This window comes from Natator depressus, chromosome 4 (assembly GCF_965152275.1).
Source record: "Natator depressus isolate rNatDep1 chromosome 4, rNatDep2.hap1, whole genome shotgun sequence".
Taxonomy (NCBI): Eukaryota; Metazoa; Chordata; order Testudines; family Cheloniidae; genus Natator; species Natator depressus.
Genome location: NC_134237.1, coordinates 18,561,068 through 18,582,987, shown reverse-complemented (window position 1 = coordinate 18,582,987; position 21,920 = coordinate 18,561,068). Strand labels below are relative to the sequence as shown.

The 21,920-nt window shown below is 42.0% G+C and overlaps 1 protein-coding gene across 7 annotated transcripts in view; it reads left to right on the top strand.

Moving 5' to 3' along the window:
• WDFY3 (WD repeat and FYVE domain containing 3) overlaps positions 1–21,920 on the top strand; it is a 288,188-nt gene that overhangs the window by 210,706 nt on the left and 55,562 nt on the right. For all 7 annotated transcript variants that reach the window (XM_074950515.1, XM_074950519.1, XM_074950513.1 and 4 more), the window contains 7 exons: positions 467–601; positions 3,785–3,964; positions 6,472–6,705; positions 7,871–7,970; positions 11,373–11,533; positions 13,051–13,280; positions 14,292–14,401. In XM_074950515.1, the coding sequence (XP_074806616.1) occupies positions 467–601; positions 3,785–3,964; positions 6,472–6,705; positions 7,871–7,970; positions 11,373–11,533; positions 13,051–13,280; positions 14,292–14,401 (1,150 nt within the window). The remainder of the gene's footprint in view (positions 1–466; positions 602–3,784; positions 3,965–6,471; positions 6,706–7,870; positions 7,971–11,372; positions 11,534–13,050; positions 13,281–14,291; positions 14,402–21,920) is intronic.

Below are 21,920 nucleotides of genomic sequence, written 5' to 3'. Positions count from 1 at the left end.
ATGGTTTTTTTGTTTTGTGTTGTAATAGCATTCTCTGAAACTTGATGGAAAAATGTGTTTATTTTTTAAATATGCGGCATATTGTGGATTTTGTTCTGAAAACTGATCAAGTAAGTTGAGGTGGCAGCATTAGTACAGCATTCTGTTGACAGGTTTGCTCGAGATTTGGAACAGAGTTGTGAAAGACTGAGAAAAAGAGATGTTTAGTTCAGTCAGTTCATTGGGGAGAGGGATTTTCAGACAATTCCTTGTGATGATTTTCAAACAATTCCATCATCTTTTCATGCAGTTCTTTGAGGCTGAAGCTTGGAGAGAACATGGTTTAGGGTACTTAGGTAGATATATCGTGTCAAAATAAGTGAACAAATCACTGGTAATAGAGAAAAGCAGAAAATCAATCAAATTGCATAGGAACAAAGGTTAATTTTGGCTTTTCTCTTTCTTTCTTCCCTCTCACCTCTAATAGTTTGATTTAGATTCTATCTGGACATTTATATTCGGAGTTCCTGCCTCCAGTGGCACTGTGGTGTCTTCAATCAACAATGTTTGCACAGAAGCTGCCTTTTTATTATTGGGAATGCTCAGGAGCATGCTGAATTCAGTAAGTATAGAGTCCTATTGGGGCCGGTCCATACAGACCTCCTAGTCTCTACTGAACTCCTAAATGCAAAAGACAGATTAGAAAGGTTAGTTTTTCATTGAACAATGATGCAAATCAAAATTATAAATCTGTCTCTTAGTTTGGGTTAGCAGAGGTTTGTTGTGTTTTGGGGTTTTTTTGTTTGTTTTTGTTTGTTTTTTTTTAATTTGACTATCAATTTTTATTTTTAAGCATCTTTTAAAATTTTTAACTATTTTAATTTTCACATTTGTGGGAAATTAAGGGTGTTGGGGTTGGGTATAGGGGAGATGACAGGGGTGCAGTGGGCTCCCAGCACTGACAACAGGGCTCCAGAGGCCTGAAACACCCACACACAAGGTGCAGGAAGGGCCTGTGGTCATGGCCTGGTGGAGCAATGACCCCCTAGGGCACCAAGGAAGAGGACGAGCTCCCAGCTGCAAGGGAGGCCACCCTGCTGCTGAACGGCTCCTGTCCAGGGATGGCTACACTCCAAGCCGATGAGTGAATGAGCATGGTCATGACACTGGAGCTGCAGAGTGCAAGGTGTGGGGAAGGCTGCGGACCTGGTGGGGCAGAACAGAGAACTTCAGGCAGGGCCTCAAGGAGGAGAATGGATCCCTGGCCATGGGGGAGGCCAGCCTGCTACTGAACATTTCCTCCCTGAGGATGGCCTCCATACTCCTGGCTATGAGTGAGTGAGTGGGGCCATGACAGCAGCACTTCAGAGGGCTCCCTACGCAGCCGTCAATTTGTGTGTCATGAGAAATCGATGTTTACCGATGACTAATGATTTAAATCGAATCCTACCAAGCCTGCTCACAGCTGACCTTCTGTTATGCATCTAAAATTGTCCTTGGCCTACAGTTCATTCATTTGTGCTAGTGGGTGTAAGATTAATAGTACTTTCACTCACGCACATTAAAAATTGGATTTTTTTTTGTACTTAACCAAAAAGTGGAGCTGATAAAATGCCTTTGGCAGAGATTAGGAAATTTCTTTTCTGATTTACATCATTGGGGAATATTTAAGACTTCAGTGCCCATCTGCTTGGAGCTATGTGAGTTAAAGATTTGTGCATGAAGAAGCATCCACATACAGACAAGTCAAGTCCACTGACTATTAATAGCTTTCCTGCTGGAGGAAATCCACTGGGTGCCAGGAAATGTATTGTATTTTTTTTTAAATGCTGATTCTAAACTCTTCAAAAGAGAGAGTTTGACTTCCCGTATTTACTTTGGCATGGTGTGTGTATCTGTTCAAACGATCTCCCATGCAATAATTCTTTAACTTTTGCAGAAATTATTCAATCTACGTTTTAGAGAGAATTGTTTAAATGGATACACATTACCCTGCTAGTCCACCAGGGATTCTGGCCACAAGAGCTGCAAGAAGAGACTCCCAGGCTAGGAGAACACAATTCGCCAGGTCCAGCAGCAGTCTACTAACTTTTAACATGTTCTGTGGGACAGATCTCATTTTGTTCCTCTTGACATAATAGCAAAGAGGTGGTCAGTGGAAGTTGGTGGGCAGATGAAGGGGCAGTTCTTGATGGAATGCAAAGATGCCATAATTACATAGGAAGAGAAGGATAAAACCAGAGGAGAAAGAGGTGAAATAGACAGGAATTAACATGCACAAAAAGAGCAAATAATCAAAGGTTAGAATAAAATTACAAAATTAAAATTGTTTTCCTTCTTCATCCATCTTCTCCTTCGTATGTCTACTTAGGCACGAGCACTGAGGTCTGTCTGTGTGGTTCTCAATACAAGATTTCATGTCTGTGAAATACCTAGCACGCTTTTGTTGACCTGTGGGTCTGAACCTTAATGATAAATAAGCTGTGACTGTGGAAAAAGTCTAGACAGGGAGTTCACCCAACCATTACAAATGGTATAATTGAACAGAAGAAATCAGTAAACTGGAAACATCTGTTTTCATTGTAGTTAGTTTCTGATTAAGCTAGATTCATTACTTAGTGTTTATTATGAATAATAGAAATTACAAGCTGTGCGACTTAGAGGAAGTAATGAAGGTTTTAGCTTTGATATTGGTTGCTGGCTTATGATGTTTCTTAGACAGACACCTATTATCCTTTCAGCATTGGCTTCGACCTTAACTTGTCGTTAATTTACTTAAACTGCAGAACAGCTCCCCTTTAGCTGTTCTGCAGTTTATCCTGCAGACTTTTGATTTAATATATATAGTATAGAGGACATATTTTCATTACTCCAGTGCCTACAGTGTGTAATATAATCCTTTTCTGAAAACAGAGTAAAATCTGTCAGGCCCCCCTTTATATCTTACCCTATTTGGATAATAAATGCTATTTTTTCAGTGCAGTAGAGTACTTCTTAAAGCCCCGTATTCAAGAAACAAGTTACATATTAAGTCGTGCATGAGCCATCAGATTCTGCTTAGCTGGATGTGGGTAAAGAAGGTTATTAGCTTTCCACTCATCTTTCTGACAGCATAGATGAGGCTGTTACTGGCATAGAATGTACCCTTCCAACAGCTGCTGGATCCCTTTTGGGTAATGGTAGTATTCTTCCATCTGCATTGCCACTTTCCCTCCCCCTTAGAAAGCATCTCCCAGCAGACTTCCTCGACCAAGTCTCTGGTTTCTTCATCAGTAAGAAATGTATTTTTTCCCACCATCCAAGAGACTGAGTCTCATCTTGAATTGCCTTGAGAAGTGTAATATTATTTGGGAGGGGTTATGTTAAGACTTCTGCTCTATCTTCTGTTTGATAGCCTGTGTTCATGTTACTCCCCTTGTATTGGTATTCTTTTCAGTGTGTGCAACAGCACCAACAGATAGCAATTCTGAGACTGCAATTGCATGCTCAAGCCACTATGAATAATTGTATGTGTAGGCAGCATAGATTTAGATTCAATATCCTAATATTACATTAAAAACCATATGATATTCTTTGCATGCCAATAGGCATGAAATATTAACTTAGCTAGAAAATTATTACATTTATATGGGGAAAGTTATTTCCTCTCTCTCATAACATATACATACCAGTAGTTGTCAAGTAGTGTTTGTACTTGCACTGTGACATAGCTATTGCTCTTTAAGAAAATACACTACTTTAGAAAGAGAGTTCTTTTTTAACTATTGCCATCTACAATAATTTTTGCAATTTCTTTTCAACATAGCCTTGGCAGTCAGAGGAAGAAGGCTCTTGGCTTCGAGAATATCCAGTCACCTTGATGCAGTTCTTTCGATATTTGTATCACAATGTTCCAGACCTGACTTCAATGTGGATGAGCCCAGAGTTCCTGTGTGCATTGGCAGCAACCGTGTTTCCTTTCAACATCCGACCTTACTCTGAGATGGTAGGTAACTGAAAAATAGAATACACTCCAGCCAGGATATTGAATTTTCACTTGCCTGTCATTTCCCTCAAATGTACGCCAGTTGACAGCGTAGCTACAGTGATTGACAGCATAGCCACGGTGAATAGGCTACAAGTTAAAGACGTCTTCATAAGATAGAAGTAGGTATGTAGTGGTTGTTACAGCAGGGTCACATGTTGCTTCTCTGAGGTCCTGTTGGCATTTCTTTTATGAACTCCATTTTTTAAAGGAATTGTTACCAATCTGAGATCTGAGCTGGATTTTTATACCTAGATTCTTAGACCAAGAGCGTGTTATTTTTCACCATGTAAAGAAAATATTTTATGTCTAATTAGATGATGAAATTAATCAGGCCTTGACCTATAATATGAACAAATGACCAAAAAAATCTTAACGCTAAATTGGAGGTCAGTTTCTGCACTATGAAATTTCAAGCCATTGCTCTGGGGAAGTTGTATGCATTTTACTGAATATTTTTCTTTGGTGCATTGTCTGAGCACCTCATGGATTTTAATGAATTTACCCTTTTCAGCACCCCTTCAGGGTAAGGTGGGGCAATATTGCCTCCATTTTACAGGTAGGGAAACTGACACAAATAGCTTAATTTACTTGCCTAAAGTCAGAGAAGAAGCATGTGGTAAAGCTTGAAACTATAATCACAGTTCTCCCAAATCCCTCTCCAATGCCTTAACCACAAGACCATCCTTTGTCTGTTACTCAAAGGCTATAACTACACTGCAAACCACTGGCAGTGGCAGGTGGTAGGTACATATAGCCACATGCCATAGTGAAAAGCAGGCTGCATCCACACTGCGGTGCGTTGCTACACATGTCAGTGAAAGGCTCTGGCAGTGGGGAGGCAATGGGAAAAGACTCCAGCATGAGGGAGCTGCTGGAGACTTTCCTTGTTGCCTCCTCCCTGCCAAAGCCTTTCCCTGTAGTGGAAAGCCACCCGGCAGTGGGACACTACATTGCTAAAAATAGCAATGTGGACAGCTGAGGCACTGCTTGGGTGTGTGGAGAGCTATGTGGGGTACAGACCCGAAGGGTTTGGGCATGTCTTTACTTCCCTAACAGTGCCTCGCTGTCTACACTGCTGTTTATAACCATGAAAGAAGATATGCAGTGTATATACTCTACGTGCTGCTGTAAGGAGTGTGTGGTGTAGACTACCAATAGATGTTACGTTCCAACCTGAAGAGGAGGCAGGAGTTACGTTGTTTGTGTTGCCTTCTTTACATGCCGCTTGCTGGAATTTTCTTCTTGCTGGCTGCGTCACTCTGAATGTCACATTACAGATCACACCATCATACTTACAGAGCAAAAAGGGAAAGGAAAAGAGTGATTATCTATGGCTCATGTTGTAACACAGTGTTATTGATTGAAACGTTGACAAAAATATAACCAGAGATGTGAAGAAGTTTAATGGAGAATAATATCGCTTCACAAACTACTTCTAGTAGATGCAGCTATTGACATCATGTCTCCACACCAGGTATAGGCACAGAGTTGGAAATGTACAGACTAGTGTGTCTTTGGTACAGATTCTCTTTTCCATTTTTAAATTTAACTTGTACTTGAAATAGGTGCACTCAAAATTCATTCACTTTAACTGATTTGTTCAGTTAACACGAGCTGAAAATATATTGCATATAGCAGAGTGCTAATTATGAAATGATAAATGTCTTGTAAATTACTTTACAGAGAACAGATTGCTAATTGTGAAATTACAGCTCTCTTACCTTTTTCCCACTGAAGGCATGATGGAAATGAAATATCTGTAAGGCTGTTTACAGTAAGAGGAATGACTTAGCGTATAATGTGGGGAAATGTTGGAATAGTAGAAAAATATCTCTTCCCAACTCCTTTGTGATCTTAAGATAACTTGAAAAACCTCAATAGTGTCTATGGATAGTAGTGAAAACAGTGCCTGTCAGTCTTTCAAAACTTACATTTAAGTAACAAATATGTATTACACTTTCCATATCTGCATGATACTTCGCTAGAGTTAGAAATTTGTTCACTTGGTAAATCTCAACAGTTGTCAAAAGATGACAGTTTGTACCCATTAATGAATTTGGGGTGGGGGTGGGGAAATCCTCCTAAACTGAAATTCCTCTCTTAGATTGAATTTAAAGTTCATTATTAGGAATCTTGCTATGTTGCTCATACAGTTTTGCTGTAATAGCACACTACAAGGAACTCTTTCACCATTGCCATGATACCCTTCATTAGCACAAAAGCATGTATGTATGTATCTATTAAAAACAAAAGAGAGAGCAAGAGAGATGAGGAGTTCATCCTGTTTCACACTGGGCAGCTGAGACGTGGGAATGACGATCTTTCAAAAAAGGTATCTTCAGAGAAACAGAATTATGGGGTAAATAAATAACTCTCACATAAAATAATATAGAACAAAACCAGTAGCAGTTAAGGAAATAATGGCAAAGTTGTAGGGTTTTAACATGTTGATTTTTTTTCCATAGGTTACTGATCTTGATGATGAAGTTGGATCCCCAGCTGAAGAGTTCAGAGCATTTGCAGCCGACACTGGCATGAACAGGAGCCAGTCGGAGTACTGCAATGTGGGCTCCAAGACGTACCTAACCAACCATCCTGCCAAGAAGTTTGTGTTTGACTTCATGCGTGTGCTCATAATCGATAACCTCTGCCTCACGCCTGCTAGCAAGCAGACTCCACTAGTAGACCTCCTGCTAGAGGTAGGACTGCTATTTTCCTGCTCTTTTTACAGAGTAAATTTCATATGAAACTTTTTTCGTATGTAGTTGCTTTTTGAGGTTGTAATAAACGTTGAATATCAGGACTTCTGTTGATTTATATAATGGTTTTAAATTGTCATTTAACACCCCCCAATGGAGTTTAGAGACACTTTATGTACTCATGTTTTTAAATGTTTGGGGTTTTTTTGCTCTCCATTGTTTAATACCTTGAAGTTTAAAAATAACTTAAAAGAGATACAATCTCAGTCAAGCATGGAGAGGTTATTTAAAAGGCATCAGTATGTAGGTGCTAATTGATTATTTAAGCTGATGAGCTCACTCAGTGTGGCATGGGGGGGGAAGGGTACTGATATTACAGTCCTGGGATACGCCAACAGAGAGAGAAGTAAGAGAACAGTAGCTAGGTAGGGTTAGCAATGTACTGTAATAAAACTGTTGCCTCTTTAAGAGCAGGTAGAAAAAGAGGCCTTGGATGCAGTGTCACTTTCCATAACCTTCATGGTGTCTCTGTGTGAGCTTCAGAAGTCTGTTTTTGCAGCTATCCCAAAGCTAATATTGAAATTTTAAAAAGTCTTTCGGGTTGATATATTCATTCAAATAGTTAATTTAAATGTGCCATACACTAGTGGATGCCAGTGTGAGCTAAGGAAATAAGTCTGTTTTTCCCATTACAAATATCATAAGTTATTTATTAATATTTTAGTAGTTTCTGTTACAGAGAAAATAGGCTGGCAAAACAGAAATTTGCCTTATGGAAATGAAAATAACACTCACTCTATGCGGTATAAAATGACACAGTGCAACCCATGGATTGAACTCCGTCCTTAAACTTACTTTTATAGCAGTGGCTTTAATTTAAGGCAGGGTTGTAATTGGGTACATGTACTCCAAGAGGCTTAGAAGTCAGAAATGGGGGAAAGGTCATCCAGTCTCTCTTGCTAAAGCTGGACGGGTCCCAGTCATGTGTGTTCCAGAAAATTAGATGTTTTTATTTATAACAAATAATTGATAACATTCTTAGATTTTATGTACCTAACAAGGTAAAAATTTCCATGGAGTAACCGTAGTTCAACATATAGTATCATTTTCTGTTCTGCGGCTATTTCCTTAAAGCAACTTACTCTATCTATTGATTGTGTTGAAGGCTTCCCCTGAAAGATCAACAAGGACACAGCAGAAAGAGTTTCAGACTTACATTCTGGACAGTGTGATGGACCACTTACTTGCAGCTGATGTCTTATTGGGTAATTTCTTCTTTCCTTTTCATTTATTGATGCACGTCATCCTTTTTCCATTACCAAAGCCAACATCAGTCTTTGGTGGTTTTGTTTTTGTTTTTAATTTCTTCTTCCCCCTTTCCTTAAGATTTGGTTCGCCTTATCTTCTGTATCTTTTTGTCCCTTGATATGTAAGGGGATGTATTACTTTTCTTACACTCATGACAGCAAATCTCCATCATGCCCAATCTGTGAACCGTTAGGAGTTCAAAGAGTGTTATACATGTGAAGCATGTTTTACAATTATGAACCAAAAAAAATTTGGCCGAGAAAGGAGGCAAGAGGAAATGGGACTGAATTTTATCATCCCATCCCTGCCCCGCACCATCAGTCATGCCCTCTTCCCCTCAACAGAGGGCTTGCCCTTCCCCCAGGTTTAGTTGTTGCTGGGGCTTGGATTGCTAAAAGTTGGCCTTCTTTCCTTTCCCATCTTTTATTATTTTATTGATGTTACTGCAACAGCCAAGAGAACTTTGTGGGATTAGAGCCTCATTGTGAAGAGTGCTGAGCAAACACGACACTGTCCTTTTCCCTGAAAAGCTTGTAATCTCGATGGCTGTGTGGAGGGCTGACAGAGGAGAGGCAGATGATCGTGAGATGGCTCTGAGACGAGTCCAGGGAAGTCACTGCTCAGATGCCCAGTTTGACTTCATGCTCACTAGCTGAACTCCATAGGAATTCTCACTTTGCCCTATTCCCCGATCCCTCCTCTGTGGCCAAACTGGGATCTCTGAGGCCTCTGTGGGTTTTCTGCTTAACTCCTCTAGCTCCTCTCATCTCTGTAGGGTGAGACTGAAGTTCTCCCCTTTCCTCCTAGTCTAGTGTTAGGAGTGTCAGAAAAGAACAAATTTGTCACTGTCCTCTGCTCACCAATTGCAGATTTTGTGGAGGCTGTTATTAAAAATGGCAGCAGCAACCTCTTTTCAATCAAGTGTTGCTCCCCTTTTCCATGGTTATTGCATATGAAATCATCTATAGGGGACAGTCTCTTCTTTTGGAACCAGAGAGAATGGAGAAGCATGCAAGGGTGGGGCTTTACCTCTTTTTAAACAAAACTAAATATTTGCAGGATCCAAAAAGTTATACCGCCTCGGGTCCAATTTATTAACAGAGTAGTTCCAAAATAATAGTACACGAAACCCCAAAGCAAACCTTCTCCTCAGGTTTGCCTGCCCTTGTAGTTAACGTCAGTTCAACTGAAGCCTTCTCCCCAGGCTTGGTTGCCCCAGGATTTCTTTCTTCAAGACTTGTCTGTTCTAAATTCTAGCTGTCTGCATGAGGAATGTTCTCACTTTCCTTGTATACGTGGGGGTAACAAGTCAACTGTACCAGTGAGTGAACACAACCCCACTTAATGGTTCCCAGCAATATCAACACCTGCTAATGGTGGAGAGTTTGAGGCAAACACTGTCAGCTTGTTACAGTGCCTCAGAATAAGTTCAATATTAAAAAATAAAATACAGTTGGCATAAAACTCCTATTGATCCTCAGTTTTTACCAGGTGAGGGCCAGTGGGGAGCAAGATACCAACTGTTTTAAAAAATCACTGTGTGTGTTTACAAAGGACTGTGTGCACGAAGCCCATGGTAAGGGGCAGTGCATAAACCTACTGTTGTGGGCGTGCACTGGAAGGCATTGTGACTGAGAGCAGCAGCACCCCTTCGGGCTGACAGTTGCTTTTGAGGGGGAAGTGATTTACCAAACCCATTTAAAGGGAGTAGCATGCTCTTGTCCCCATCCAGGGTGCCCGACCATCTCCTTTGGGTTGGAGGTCAGAGCCATGGCTTCATCTGGCTTGCACCCAATTGCTCCTGGGGGGAAGCAGTTAGAGGCACTGCCCCTGTATTCCCCTAAGTGTCGGGACTGCTGTTATGGCCAGCCTCATGTGGTTGCAGAAGCAGGAAGGGGAATCCTTATTTCCTTCTACTCCACTCATCAGCAGTATAAGAGCTAGCTACTAGCTAGTCATAAGGAAACAGGAAACTGCTAGCAGAGCCTGTGATAAGGGCCGTGCTTAGCATATGAATGCGTGAGACACACTGGGGACTTTGACTGTTGTAAACTAAGATCTGTTATTTGTTAGGAAATGGTTTTGTTTAGCACTAGATATGAACAATATCAATATTACAGTCTACAGAACAATTTCTAGTAAATAGCACACTCCATCTGAAAATCCCCAGCTCCTTACATGCATTCGTGCTTGAATTCTTATTCCTTCTCGGAATCTGTGTCAGCAGATGTACATCCTGCTGAGAACGCTAATTCACTCTAACTTTTTGTTGCTGGTGAACTCAGACATGGAATTGTTGTTCCTGTCATGAGGAAGAAACCCACACAAGCGCATATTTTGGCCGTAGGTGTTCTGTGTTTTTTTAACAGTTTGTTAGTTCCTGTGCAAATGAATTATAGGTGTTCGTGTTAGCAGGTAAATACACACACCATTGGGCATTAGACAAAATACAGATATGCCTTCCTATTATAAACTTGATGTATCAAATTAACTTGGAGGTGGTTAGTTTTACAGTAGCAATTTTGGGTCCCCAGTGCTAGGTGCTGTGTATGTGTAAGAGAGAAATATAGAGGTGCATCATATATGGAGATTTAGTGCCTTCCTTTGGGAGACCAATATGCAGGAATCCTCAAATGATGGACTGAAGGCCTCCATGCTTAAGGAACCATCTCTTGATGGGAACAGTCTCATCAACTATTCTCCTATCTGAACTTCCTTCTTTGGAAAAATGTTATTGGGGAGGTTGTGGTGAGGCAACTACGTGGAGGCCTCAGATTTCCTGGATTCCTTTCAGTAGCTTTAGACTTGGATGTGGCATAGATGTTGTGTTGATCTTGTTAGCCATCATGCTCCAGAAGGTGAACAAAACCAGGTGTCCATGATGCTTCTCTTATAGCAGACCAATAACGAATACAAAAGATCATGTTATGGACTTCATGAACTCAGTCATGAGCACAGGGAGTTGTACTTGTGTGGCTCTGCTCTGTCCTCTTAGAGAGATATCAGTTGGTGGAATAAAGCCTTACCCAACAAATATTAACACATCCTTCGATATGCACGTATGGCATTGTTTTTCTTCCTTCCTTGTTTTGGTCTGTGCTTAAAAATATGCCTTCAGTGCCCACTTTACATTGTCACTATTACAGTTCAATAAATATCTTGCATATGACATTAACCTCCTTTTGTTTGACTGACAATTCCAGGTAGCATTTCATTCAGATGACTGTAGCACTTTCGCCATGTTGCAAAATAAAGAAATTAGTCTTTAGAAGCTATTGGGCATGCTGAAGACAAATAGGTGATTGGAGAGGGTTTTTGTTGTTGTTGTTTAAATCATTTTATGTTCTTTTGTAATTTAGGTGAAGATGCATCTCTGCCTATTACAAGTGGTGGCAGTTACCAGGTGCTGGTGAACAATGTGTTTTATTTCACACAGCGGGTGGTGGATAAGCTTTGGCAGGGCATGTTCAACAAGGAATCCAAGCTTCTTGTAGACTTCATCATTCAGCTAATTTCACAGGTAACAGTTCTTCATAGTAGTTGTATTACTGTAGTGCCTAGGAGCCCACGTCATGGTCCAGGACCCCTCAGTGCTCTACAAACACAGAACAAAAGGGTGGTCCCACCCCCAAAGAAAGCATATTAGTGTAGTTTTAAAAGATTGTCCAGAGCACCTTATCTTTCTCCTTGGCAGTGTGATGATGATAAACATGATATAAATGCCTAGATGAATGGAAACAACTCAGGACAAGATATCCCCCTTCATCCCCAACATCTTGGGCCATCCACAAATTATTTGGCAGACTCTGTAGTTATATTATTGAAGATCTGAACAATCTTAGGTGTCATTTTACAAGCCCCTAGTGCATGAAAATTCCAGAGAAATGTATTAGGCTGTTACATACCAAAGGATTTGCAAGTTTGCGTACACAGTGTTTCGACATTCTCATGCCAAACTGGGAGAGGAGACTAAAAGAGCAATGTTTCAGAGTAGCAGCCGTGTTAGTCTGTATTCGCAAAAAGAAAAGGAGTACTTGTGGTACCTTAGAGACTAACAAATTTATTTGAGCATAAGCTTTTGTGAGCTACAGCTCACTTCGTCGGATGCATTCAGTGGAAAATACAGTGGGGAGATGTATATACATAGAGAACATGAAACAATGGGTGTTACCATACACACTGTAACCAGAGTGATGAGGGGGTGCGGGGGGGACCTTTTGTAGTGATAATCAAGGTGGGCCATTTCCAGCAGTTGACAAGAACATCTGAGGAACAGTGAGGGGGGGCAATGTAAGTTTTCATGTTAGTGCTCTGTCTTTGGAAATATATGGGCTTTTCTCCTCGGCCTTTTTCTTTTTTTTCCCCTTTTTGAGTCTGCACCTTCATAGCATGGCCTGTTGGTGTTTATATGTAGCAGATCAGTGTTCTGCTATGATACAATGTTTTGATAGTGGGTTTGACTCATGTACCTGTCTGAGTATGTTGTATTCAGCTCTCTGGTGTCTGAGTGCCTGATGAAGAGAAAGGTCTTGTCTATTCTGGGGATATTTTCACAATTATTCAGGCTTAAAACCATTGCTGCAGTATAGATAAGACTCTGATGCTGGGAACCATTTTTATAACTGGAGTAGTTAAACTTGATTTCAGATTAATTAGATTTAAAACTGTTATGAATTTGTGAGAGGATTTCTGGAGTAAGATGAGTCCAACGATTCCTCTTCCTCCTCCTCTTCCACTGAAGCTCATTGAGAACCTTTGTTGTGAAAAATTAGAACACAGCATTTCAATAAGTTACCTCAGAAGTGGCCATAAAACAAAATTCTTATCACTCCATTTATCAACATGACTTCAGTTCTCATTTCCAGGCAAGCAAAACATTAATACATACTGGGATTGAGCTAAAGAATTAATCAGTACAAAGATCTTTTAGTAAAATGAAAGTTTTTTGAAAAAAATCAGTGTCGGATTTGAAGAAATAAGTTTGTGTGGAGATTTCACTGTCTGACATTATATTAATTGTTTTGTGCTTTCCATCAGTCAAAAAGAAGATCTCAGGGGTTATCACTGGATGCTGTTTATCACTGCCTGAATAGGACCATCTTGTATCAGTTCTCAAGGGCACACAAAACTGTCCCTCAGCAAGTTGCTCTCCTTGATTCTCTGAGGGTCCTTACGGTGAACAGAAACCTAATTCTGGGACCCGGGAACCATGATCAGGAGTTCATCTGCTGTCTAGCTCACTGCCTGATTAATCTGCATATGGGAAGGTAAGTGCCTCAAACTTAAATTCATCATACTAGAGTCAATCTTGTACAGTGTTTCTTCTTCCTCTCTAAGCTATGGCTGTTTACTGATGAATCACAAACAGTTGGCAAAATTGTGGATCTCTGTTTATAAAGGTTGATGCCAGGAAAGTTCAAGATAACTGAAATGGTTCATCTTGAACAAAATTACAATTAGGATTATACCCCTCAGATTGTATTGCCCATCTCCTTTTCCACAGCTATGTTAAAGTATTGGTACACGAATATACCTTGTTCATCAGCCTTATTAACCTTTAATAGTGTAAAATATCTGCAAGATATTGCCAGCAAATGTCAGAAAACAATAACAGTGAAATACTTGTAATAAGTGTGGTTGATAATCAAAGTGGAATGTGAGTTTCAAAGAGAAAAGAACTAGAATTATTTTGCAAATAATGATTTTTTTTGTGCACTCATTGCCTTAGCATCTGGGCATATAACATCGGTTAAAAACAATCAGGCATTATATCAGCTCTCTACACCAGCAGCATAAAAATAGCCTCTTCTTTGTATCACTTCCTGAACTGTTATAAATAACTGATGATCTGCAGTCTGGCAAATGCTTGACCAAATAATGTGTCTTGCACTCTGTTGTAAAGGTCAGGAACACCAATCTGAATTTCCTGAATTTCCATATTCTTCCGGTGAATTTTTTTCCTGGTTCTTTGTATTTTATATGTCTCTTGAGTATTAATACCAGCAGAAATCTAATGCTTCCCATTTGACACTTGTCATCAATTTGAATTGTACAAGTTTCACCCTATCTTTCCCCAGTGACTTTAGTAGAAAACCATGCCCTTCTTCATAAAACTGCAGCTCAGAGTGAGGCTGCATATCCCCAAAACAAGAGGGACCAGAAGCGTGTCTCTGCTCCTGTAGCAGTATGCGTTGATTCGGTTTGATGATACCACAGAAAGATTAACCACTTCAGTTCTTAAACCCTATCTGCTTCTGTTCATTCTAAATTTATTGTAGTGGTGTTGATGGGTTTGGACTGGAAGCGGAAGCCAGGATGACCACTTGGCACATTATGATCCCCTCTGACATTGAACCAGATGGAGTCTACAATCAAGATATTAGCGAAGGTAATTAAAAAAAGCAGCTAAAGCTAAGATCAGATTTCTGTTAATACCACTAGATTCTTAAAATGTTCTTATTCTTCTCCTTCCCTTCCTCACCACCATCTTTTTTCCCATTTTTTGGTGCAGGGTGTTGGCGGAAGGAGAGGGTGGTTATCTGAGATGGTAAACATATCAAAAATGTAGAACACTTCACAGAAATATTGAGGAGCATCCAGTGACAGCTATCTATTTATCAAAACAGTGTGAACGTTTCAGTCCCTTCCTGATATGGATATAAAGGCCATTAAAAGTGTTAACAATACTAATTAGAAGCAAAATTTGTTTATAAATACAGAGGCTAGTCCAATATGAATCGATAGTTTTGTGTATGTCAGCTAGATCTTGGTAAACAGAGGTAAGAAGTAACTATGATTAGGCAAAAGATATATAATTCAGTGAAAACAGCAGGATCTGTCACTTACTGGAAATTAGCTACCAACTTGGTCCAGAGAGGGAAACTGGGATTATTACAGATGGGTGTTGAAAAGCACTAAAGAGAGTAGATAGGATGCTTGAGAAGCAGGTAAGAGAGAACCACCAAAGAGCCCCTAATGATACATGAAGAAAAGAAACAGGCAAAACAGGAAGATATGGAAGTAGCAGTTTTAGGAATCAGGGGCATGAATGTAAAAGTTAAGTTTACTGTCAGTCCTTATCGCAGAGAGAGAGTGGCCACCCTATTATTGTTCTGTACCCTTCTCAGTGTTCACCTGGATCAGTTTGACAAAACCAACCCTTAGAGGAGAACATTCAGTGAGGCGAGCATTTCTAGTTTCATGAAGGTTATATATATTATTACATACACAAAAAACTATGTTAAAAGAACATTAGGTTGCAAAGTCAAAGACTCAAAACTTAAGAAATATCAGAATTTAAAGTTGCACTTGCAACCTTAATTCCACTCCTTTTGCATGTGCATTATGATACTTTTTGATTACATGATCCCATCCTGCTTTTTCCACAGGACCCCTGCCTCATTCAGTGAACAGTGCTCAGTGAATGAGCAGCTATTCAGTATTTTGTTTTTCCTCATTGTTCATTGTATGACCCTAGGCCTTATTTACTGCATATTTATTCAAACCTTCCTCTGAAGACAGAATTATTGATTTCCTCATGTTTTTTTCCCCCTAAGGTACTCATTGCATAGCATCTGAGTGTTTCACAAACATTAATTCTTCTGTGAGTGCTGGTCCCTATGGGTATTCACTGTGGGTGGGTGTGCAAGCCTGGGACCAGAAATTCATCAAAAGCAGTGTCGGTTGGTCCATGCCCACACTTTGCGCCTCCTCATGCTTTCAGCTGAGGGCATAAAGGCCTGCACAGATGATTCACCTCTCCAGTTCCTTTCGTATGGCTCACGGTTTGGTTGGAACCTCCTGTGTCCATTCTTCTCTTCTTCTTTACTCCTGCATAGAATCTGTAAATATTGTAAGTAATAGTTTAGCTGGGATTATTAATTTAGTTTAATTTTAGTGCTACCTCCCCTTATCTCCTGTTGCTTTCAGGTACCTGTTATGCCCTAAGTACCAGACTTTCAGCCTTGCCTGGCCTGCCCCACCCCCCGGGTCTTCCTGGTGAGTGCCTGTATTGCTTCAGGGAGTCTAACATGCCCTGGAGGTGTGGCGTCTACCATACTTCTCTCCATGTACCGTGTACTGTCCACGTACTTTGAACTTAAGCTTTGAAAACACTTTATGGAGCTCTCTGAGACCTCGCTTGGATCCTGGGCTTTCCCTCTCCCCTTCCACCTTTCTGGGCAATGTTTCACTGGTGTCCTGAACCAGTAGTTTGGAGTCCTTCACCAAGCACAGGTCTTTACCAAGCAGAACCATGAGGAATATAAGAGCAAATGCAAGAAGAGGGATATATCTATTGATGGATCCTTGAAAAAGAGTCCATCTTGCCCCTTTGTCTGATACTGCCCAAGACTCCGTACTCTGGAATGGGTGTGTCCGGAGTTTGTAGAGAAAAGGCAGTACCCTGAAACCACATAGCGAGGGACTGTTAAGAACTCCAGGAAGGTCAGAAGGGATCATTTTCCCCCTGCTCTGACAGTACTTCCCCCATACAGATCCGCCACCTTCAAGAAGGCATATACAGTCCAGACAAAGCACAAGACTATGGGCAGCTCACTCAGAGAGGTCCTCACTATGCTGTCCTGGAGGACTTATCTATGTATGTGGACCCAGAGTCTCTGATTCTCTTAGAATCAATCCTGCTGCAGAAGGTCCCCTCCCCAACAATGCTGGTACTAGGAACAGGAGGATCAGCCTCATCCACTTCACTTTCCATCTGTCTGTAGTCCCAGTCAGCTGGAACTAGATCCAGCAGCCCCACCATTGGAATATGAGGAGTCCTATTCATCAGTTGCAAATGAGCCAGTACTGATGGTCTCTCCAGATACCCAACGGAGAGCCATCAGCCCAGATGAGGCTTTGAGAACCACTCTCCTTCCCTTTCATCCCCACCATCAGTAATTCTGACCCAAGGACCAATGATATCCATTGTGAGGTCCAACTCCGAATCCCTGTGACCCATCCCATCATTCTTATTGGGGCCTTTGGGACCCTTACTTCTTTCACCAAAATATGGGACCCAACATTCTGCGCCCAGAAGTGTTTAACACCAGGTAAACAACCGTGGCCCCCACAGAAGCAGCTGATGGAGGAGGATGAGCCAGAACCGCCAGTACCACCAGAGCTACCAGATTGATTTTCTTCATCCTTTGCATATGAGGCAGTATCACCAGCCTCCCCCTTACACCCAGATGATTTTAAACAGTACCAGGATCATTTCAGGAGAATTGCAGATGCTCTCCGGTTTCCACTAGAGAAGATCCAGGATCTGGCACATAAGTTCCTGGACGGCCTTCAGGCTACATTGCCCTCCAAAGTGGTATTCCTGATTAAAGAGGCCATCATGGAACCTGCCAGAGTGATCGGGCACACTCCTGCCACCTGAGCCCAGACCCCACACAGGGCTGAAAAACATTACTTTGTTGCCACCCAAGGAGTGGAATTCCTGTTTTCCCACCCTAATCCCAAGTCCCTGGCAGTCCAGGCAGTTACAAAAGAAGCCAGCTACACCAACCCAAATCCACTCCACCAGATAAAAATGCCAAATGACGTATTTTCATTTTCCATACTCCAAATGAATCTGTTTTCTTCAAAAAAAGAAAAGGAGTACTTGTGGCACCTTAGAGACTAACAAATTTATCTGAGCATAAGCTTTTGTGAGCTACAGCTCACTTCATTCTGAACAGCAAACTTCCAAGCTTTGATGTTGAAATATGGCCTCTTGAATTATAACAAGCTTTTAGAGTTCATGAACAAACTTCCTCAGGAATCCAGGCCTAACTTTCAGGCCATTCTGGAGGAGGAAATGCGAGCAGTAAGTTGTTCCCTTCAGGCATCCCTTGACACAGTAATAGGCTCACTGGTTACCTCAATAATCCACGAGACCGCTTCATGGCTGCAGACCTCTGGGATCCCCAAAAAGGTCCAGACCACCACTGAGGGCTTTCCCTTTGATGGCAGCAACCTCTTTAGTAACCAAACCAATGAGTTGCTCCATACTCTCAAAGATTCACAAGCTATCCTCATCTCTCTGGCTATTTATACTCCGGTACCCTGTAGAAAATACCCAGGCCTCATCTGCCTTGGCATTGACTGCTGCTGTCTTCCTACAGATAATGTATGAACCTCCAAGAACCATCCTGAACCCCTGTCCTCCACTTCGCAACCACATCTTAGAAAGTTGTTTAGATGAGACATTTATGGGTTGACAGCCAGTCTCCCTTTCCCACTGTCACACTCTTTCTCTTGGTGTGACATGCTATTACAATGGACAAGTGGGTCCTGAACGTTCTATCAAATAGCTATATGGTAGAATGGCTCCCTCCTCTCCCCTCCCCCTCCCTTCCAAAAAAAAAAGACAAAAACCTTCCTTGTCCCTTTTCAGAGACCACTCTCATGAGAGGATTCTGAAATGGGAGGCAGACTGTCTTTGTGTTTTTCAAATGGGGGCAGTAGAGACTATATACCACCCTCTCACATAAGGATGGACTTTTATTTTAGGTATCAGAGTAGCAGCCGTGTTAGTCTGTATCCGTAAAAGGAAAAGGAGTACTTGTGGCACCTTGGAGACTAACAAATTTATTAGAGCATAAGCTTTCGTGAGCATCCGATGAAGTGAGCTGTAGCTCACGAAAGCTTATGCTCTGATAAATTTGTTAGTCTCTAAGATGCCACAAGTACTCCTTTTCTTTTTATTGTAGGTACTTCCTCATCCCCAGAAAGAAAGGTGGCTAGAGCCCCATTCTGGACTTCAAACAATCAAATTTCTTCATACAACACTCAAAGTTCAGAATACCTGACCACTCTGGCCTCTATAATACTCTCCATCAATTCAGGCAATTGGTATATAGCCCTCAGTTGGAAAGACATATTTTCATGTGGATGTTCACCCTGCTCACAGAAGATTTCTGTCCTTCGTAGTGAGCCAAGAACACTTTCACTAGAGCGTGCTCCCTTTCAGCCTCTTGGCTGCCCCATGGGTATTTACAAAAGTTATTGCAGTGGTGGCCACTTACCTGCACAGACAAGGAAGACCAGTATTTCCTTTCCTGGATGACCGGGCTGTTCGCTGGTCAGTTATACCAGGAGGTACATGCAACACCCACCATCTCATTTTAACTCTTTCAGTCACTTGCAGTGCAAGCCAATTTAGGCAAGTCCATGTTCACACCAGACAAACCATAGAATTCATTGGGGTGAACTTGAACTCAGACATAGTGAGAGCTTACTTACCTCAGGAACAGTTCCTTGCTATGAGGGTTCTCATTGACCAGCTTCACCTCAGACTTACAGCCCTATTCTACCTGTTCCTGTTGAGCCACATGTTGGTGTATGCTTATGTCATTGTACTTACAATGCCTTCAATCGGGTTATTGCCAGTCTGTGCCTCAAAAAGGGACTCCTTGGACAAGAAAGTTTCTCTTCCTTGGGACACGTTGACATCTCTCACCTGCTGGGAGAACCAGGACAAAGTATGCATGGGGTTCCGTTTCATTTCTGTACCACCTACATATGCAGTCATCTCGGATGCCTCCCTACTAGGATGGGGAGCACATCTTGACAGCCAAACAGGCCAAGGCTTCTGATCGCTTCAGGCTACATCCAGGAATCCAGGCTACATATCAACCTACTCAAGCTTTGAGCAGTTCACAAGGTATGCAAGACATTTCTACCCATCATTCAATCCACCCACTTAGAGGTCAAATCAGACAGTATGGACCTCTTCTATTATATAAACAAGCAGGTAGGAGCAAGATCCACCCCACTTTGCAGAGAAGTGGTCCACCTCTGGAACTGGTGCATCAGGCAAGGAATCACCCTTTGAGCAGTACACATCTCAGGAGTGATGAATTCACTGGTGGACAATCTCAGCAGCCTTCACAAACAGAGCATGAGTGGGAACGTCACCCGTCAATAGCACAGCATATCTTCCGACAGTGAATGTTCCCGTCTTGGGATCTCTTTGCATCCCGAGACAACAAAAAGCACCTTGCATACTGTTCCCAGGCAGCCCAAGGCCTCATTATCAGAAGGGACGTCTTCCTGGTGCAGTGGTCAGAACCACTGATGTATGCCTTCCCTCCCATACCTTCGCTTCCTTGTGTACTCAGGAAGATCAAACTCGATAGTGATCCTTATGGTGCCTTGGTGACTGAGGCAAATCTGGTTGACTGCCATACTACAGCTAGCCTCTCACCCATGTGTCTACCTGCCACCATTCTGGAACCTGCTTTCCCAGAATGAGGGAACATTGAAGCGCAACATCTCTACATCTGACAACATCATTGTTGATGGACTGCATGCATAGAGAGCATGCTATGGGGGAGTTCAGTCCATCCTCAATACCAACAGGAGACCCTCTACGTGGAAATGCTACTCTGCAAAGTGGAAGCAATTCTCCCTTTGTTGCCAGCAGCATCACTTACATGCAGTGGCACTGGGCATTCCTGTCATTCTGGAGTATCTTCTCTCACTCAAGATGACCAGCTTATCAGTCAGCTTCCCCACAGGTACATTTGGCAGCCGTCAGCACTTCCCAGACCCAGGTGGAGGGCTACTCAGTGTTTATTCACCGTATTACTGCAGAGTGACTGAAGGGGTCATAAGGACATTCTCTCGAGTTTCAAAACAAGTCCCTCTCTGGGATCTGAACCTCTTCCTCTCTGCACTCATGAAACCACCATTTGAACCCTTGGCCTCCAGTTCTCTCCTTCACTTTTCTTTGAAAATCACCTTCTTGATGGCAGTTACCTCTGCTAGAAGGGTTGGAGAGCTTGGGATCCTTATGGTGGATCTACCTTTTTGCAGCTGTTCACAAGGTTTCTTTCTAACTCCATCCAGAGTTCCTACTGAATGTTCCTTCTGAGATTCACCTAAACCAGACTGTTCACGTTCCAGTGTTTTACCCAAGCCCCACCACAACATGGAAGAGACAAGGCTCCATTCCTTGCACGTGTGCAAGGCTGTAGCCTTCTAACAGCATGGAACGGCTCCCTTTCGGAAGTCCCTAAGCTCGTCTGTCACCATTAGAAAGCTGTCTCTTCCCAAAGGGTCTCTAAGTGGATTTCCTCCTGCATCATCCTTTGCTATGATCTCATGAAACCCCATCCTCCTCAAATTGTCAAGGCCCATTCTATGAGAGCTGAAGCAGCATCAATAACCTCCTTACAGAAAATCCCCCTCTCAGAGATATGCAGAGCAGCTAGCTGAGGCTCCATACGCAACTTCACCAGATATTACGCACTAGTCCAAGCTTTGGCTGGGGGGGAGTGTCCTTGGCCTTAGTGATCCCCCGCTTTGTGGTACAGCATGCTTCCTTGCACACTTATCCTCAACAAGTACTGCTTGGGAGTTACCCACAGTGAATATCTATAGGTCCAGCAATCAAAGAAGAAAGAAAAATTACTTACCTTACAGTAACTCTTCAAGATGTATGATCCCTATGAATATTCATGACCTGCCTTCCTTCCCCTCTGCTCGCATCATCACGTGATTCATGGCAGAGTCAGAACTGGAGAGGTGGTTGGTTCACACTGTCTTTTATGTCCTCGGCTGAAAGCATGAGGAGGCACACATGTGGACCAATGGACGCTAATATTCTGGGTGCAGGAGCATATGCGTTCCCACAGTGAATACCCAGAGGGACCACACAACTTGAAGAATTCCAGTTACTGTAAGGTAAGTAACCTTTCTTTTTCCCAACATCTCTGTGAGACTAAGGGGTATTATCCCCATTTTACAGGTTGGGGAGCTGAGGCATAGAGACACTAAGGTCAGAAGTTTCCATTAATTTTTGGTGGCCCTTTTGAGACTCCTACAACCTGAATTCCATATGTTCAAAGCACAGCTTCCATTGCTGTTCTGAATGCTCAGCACATCAGACCCCAGGGTCTCAAATTAGGCACTGA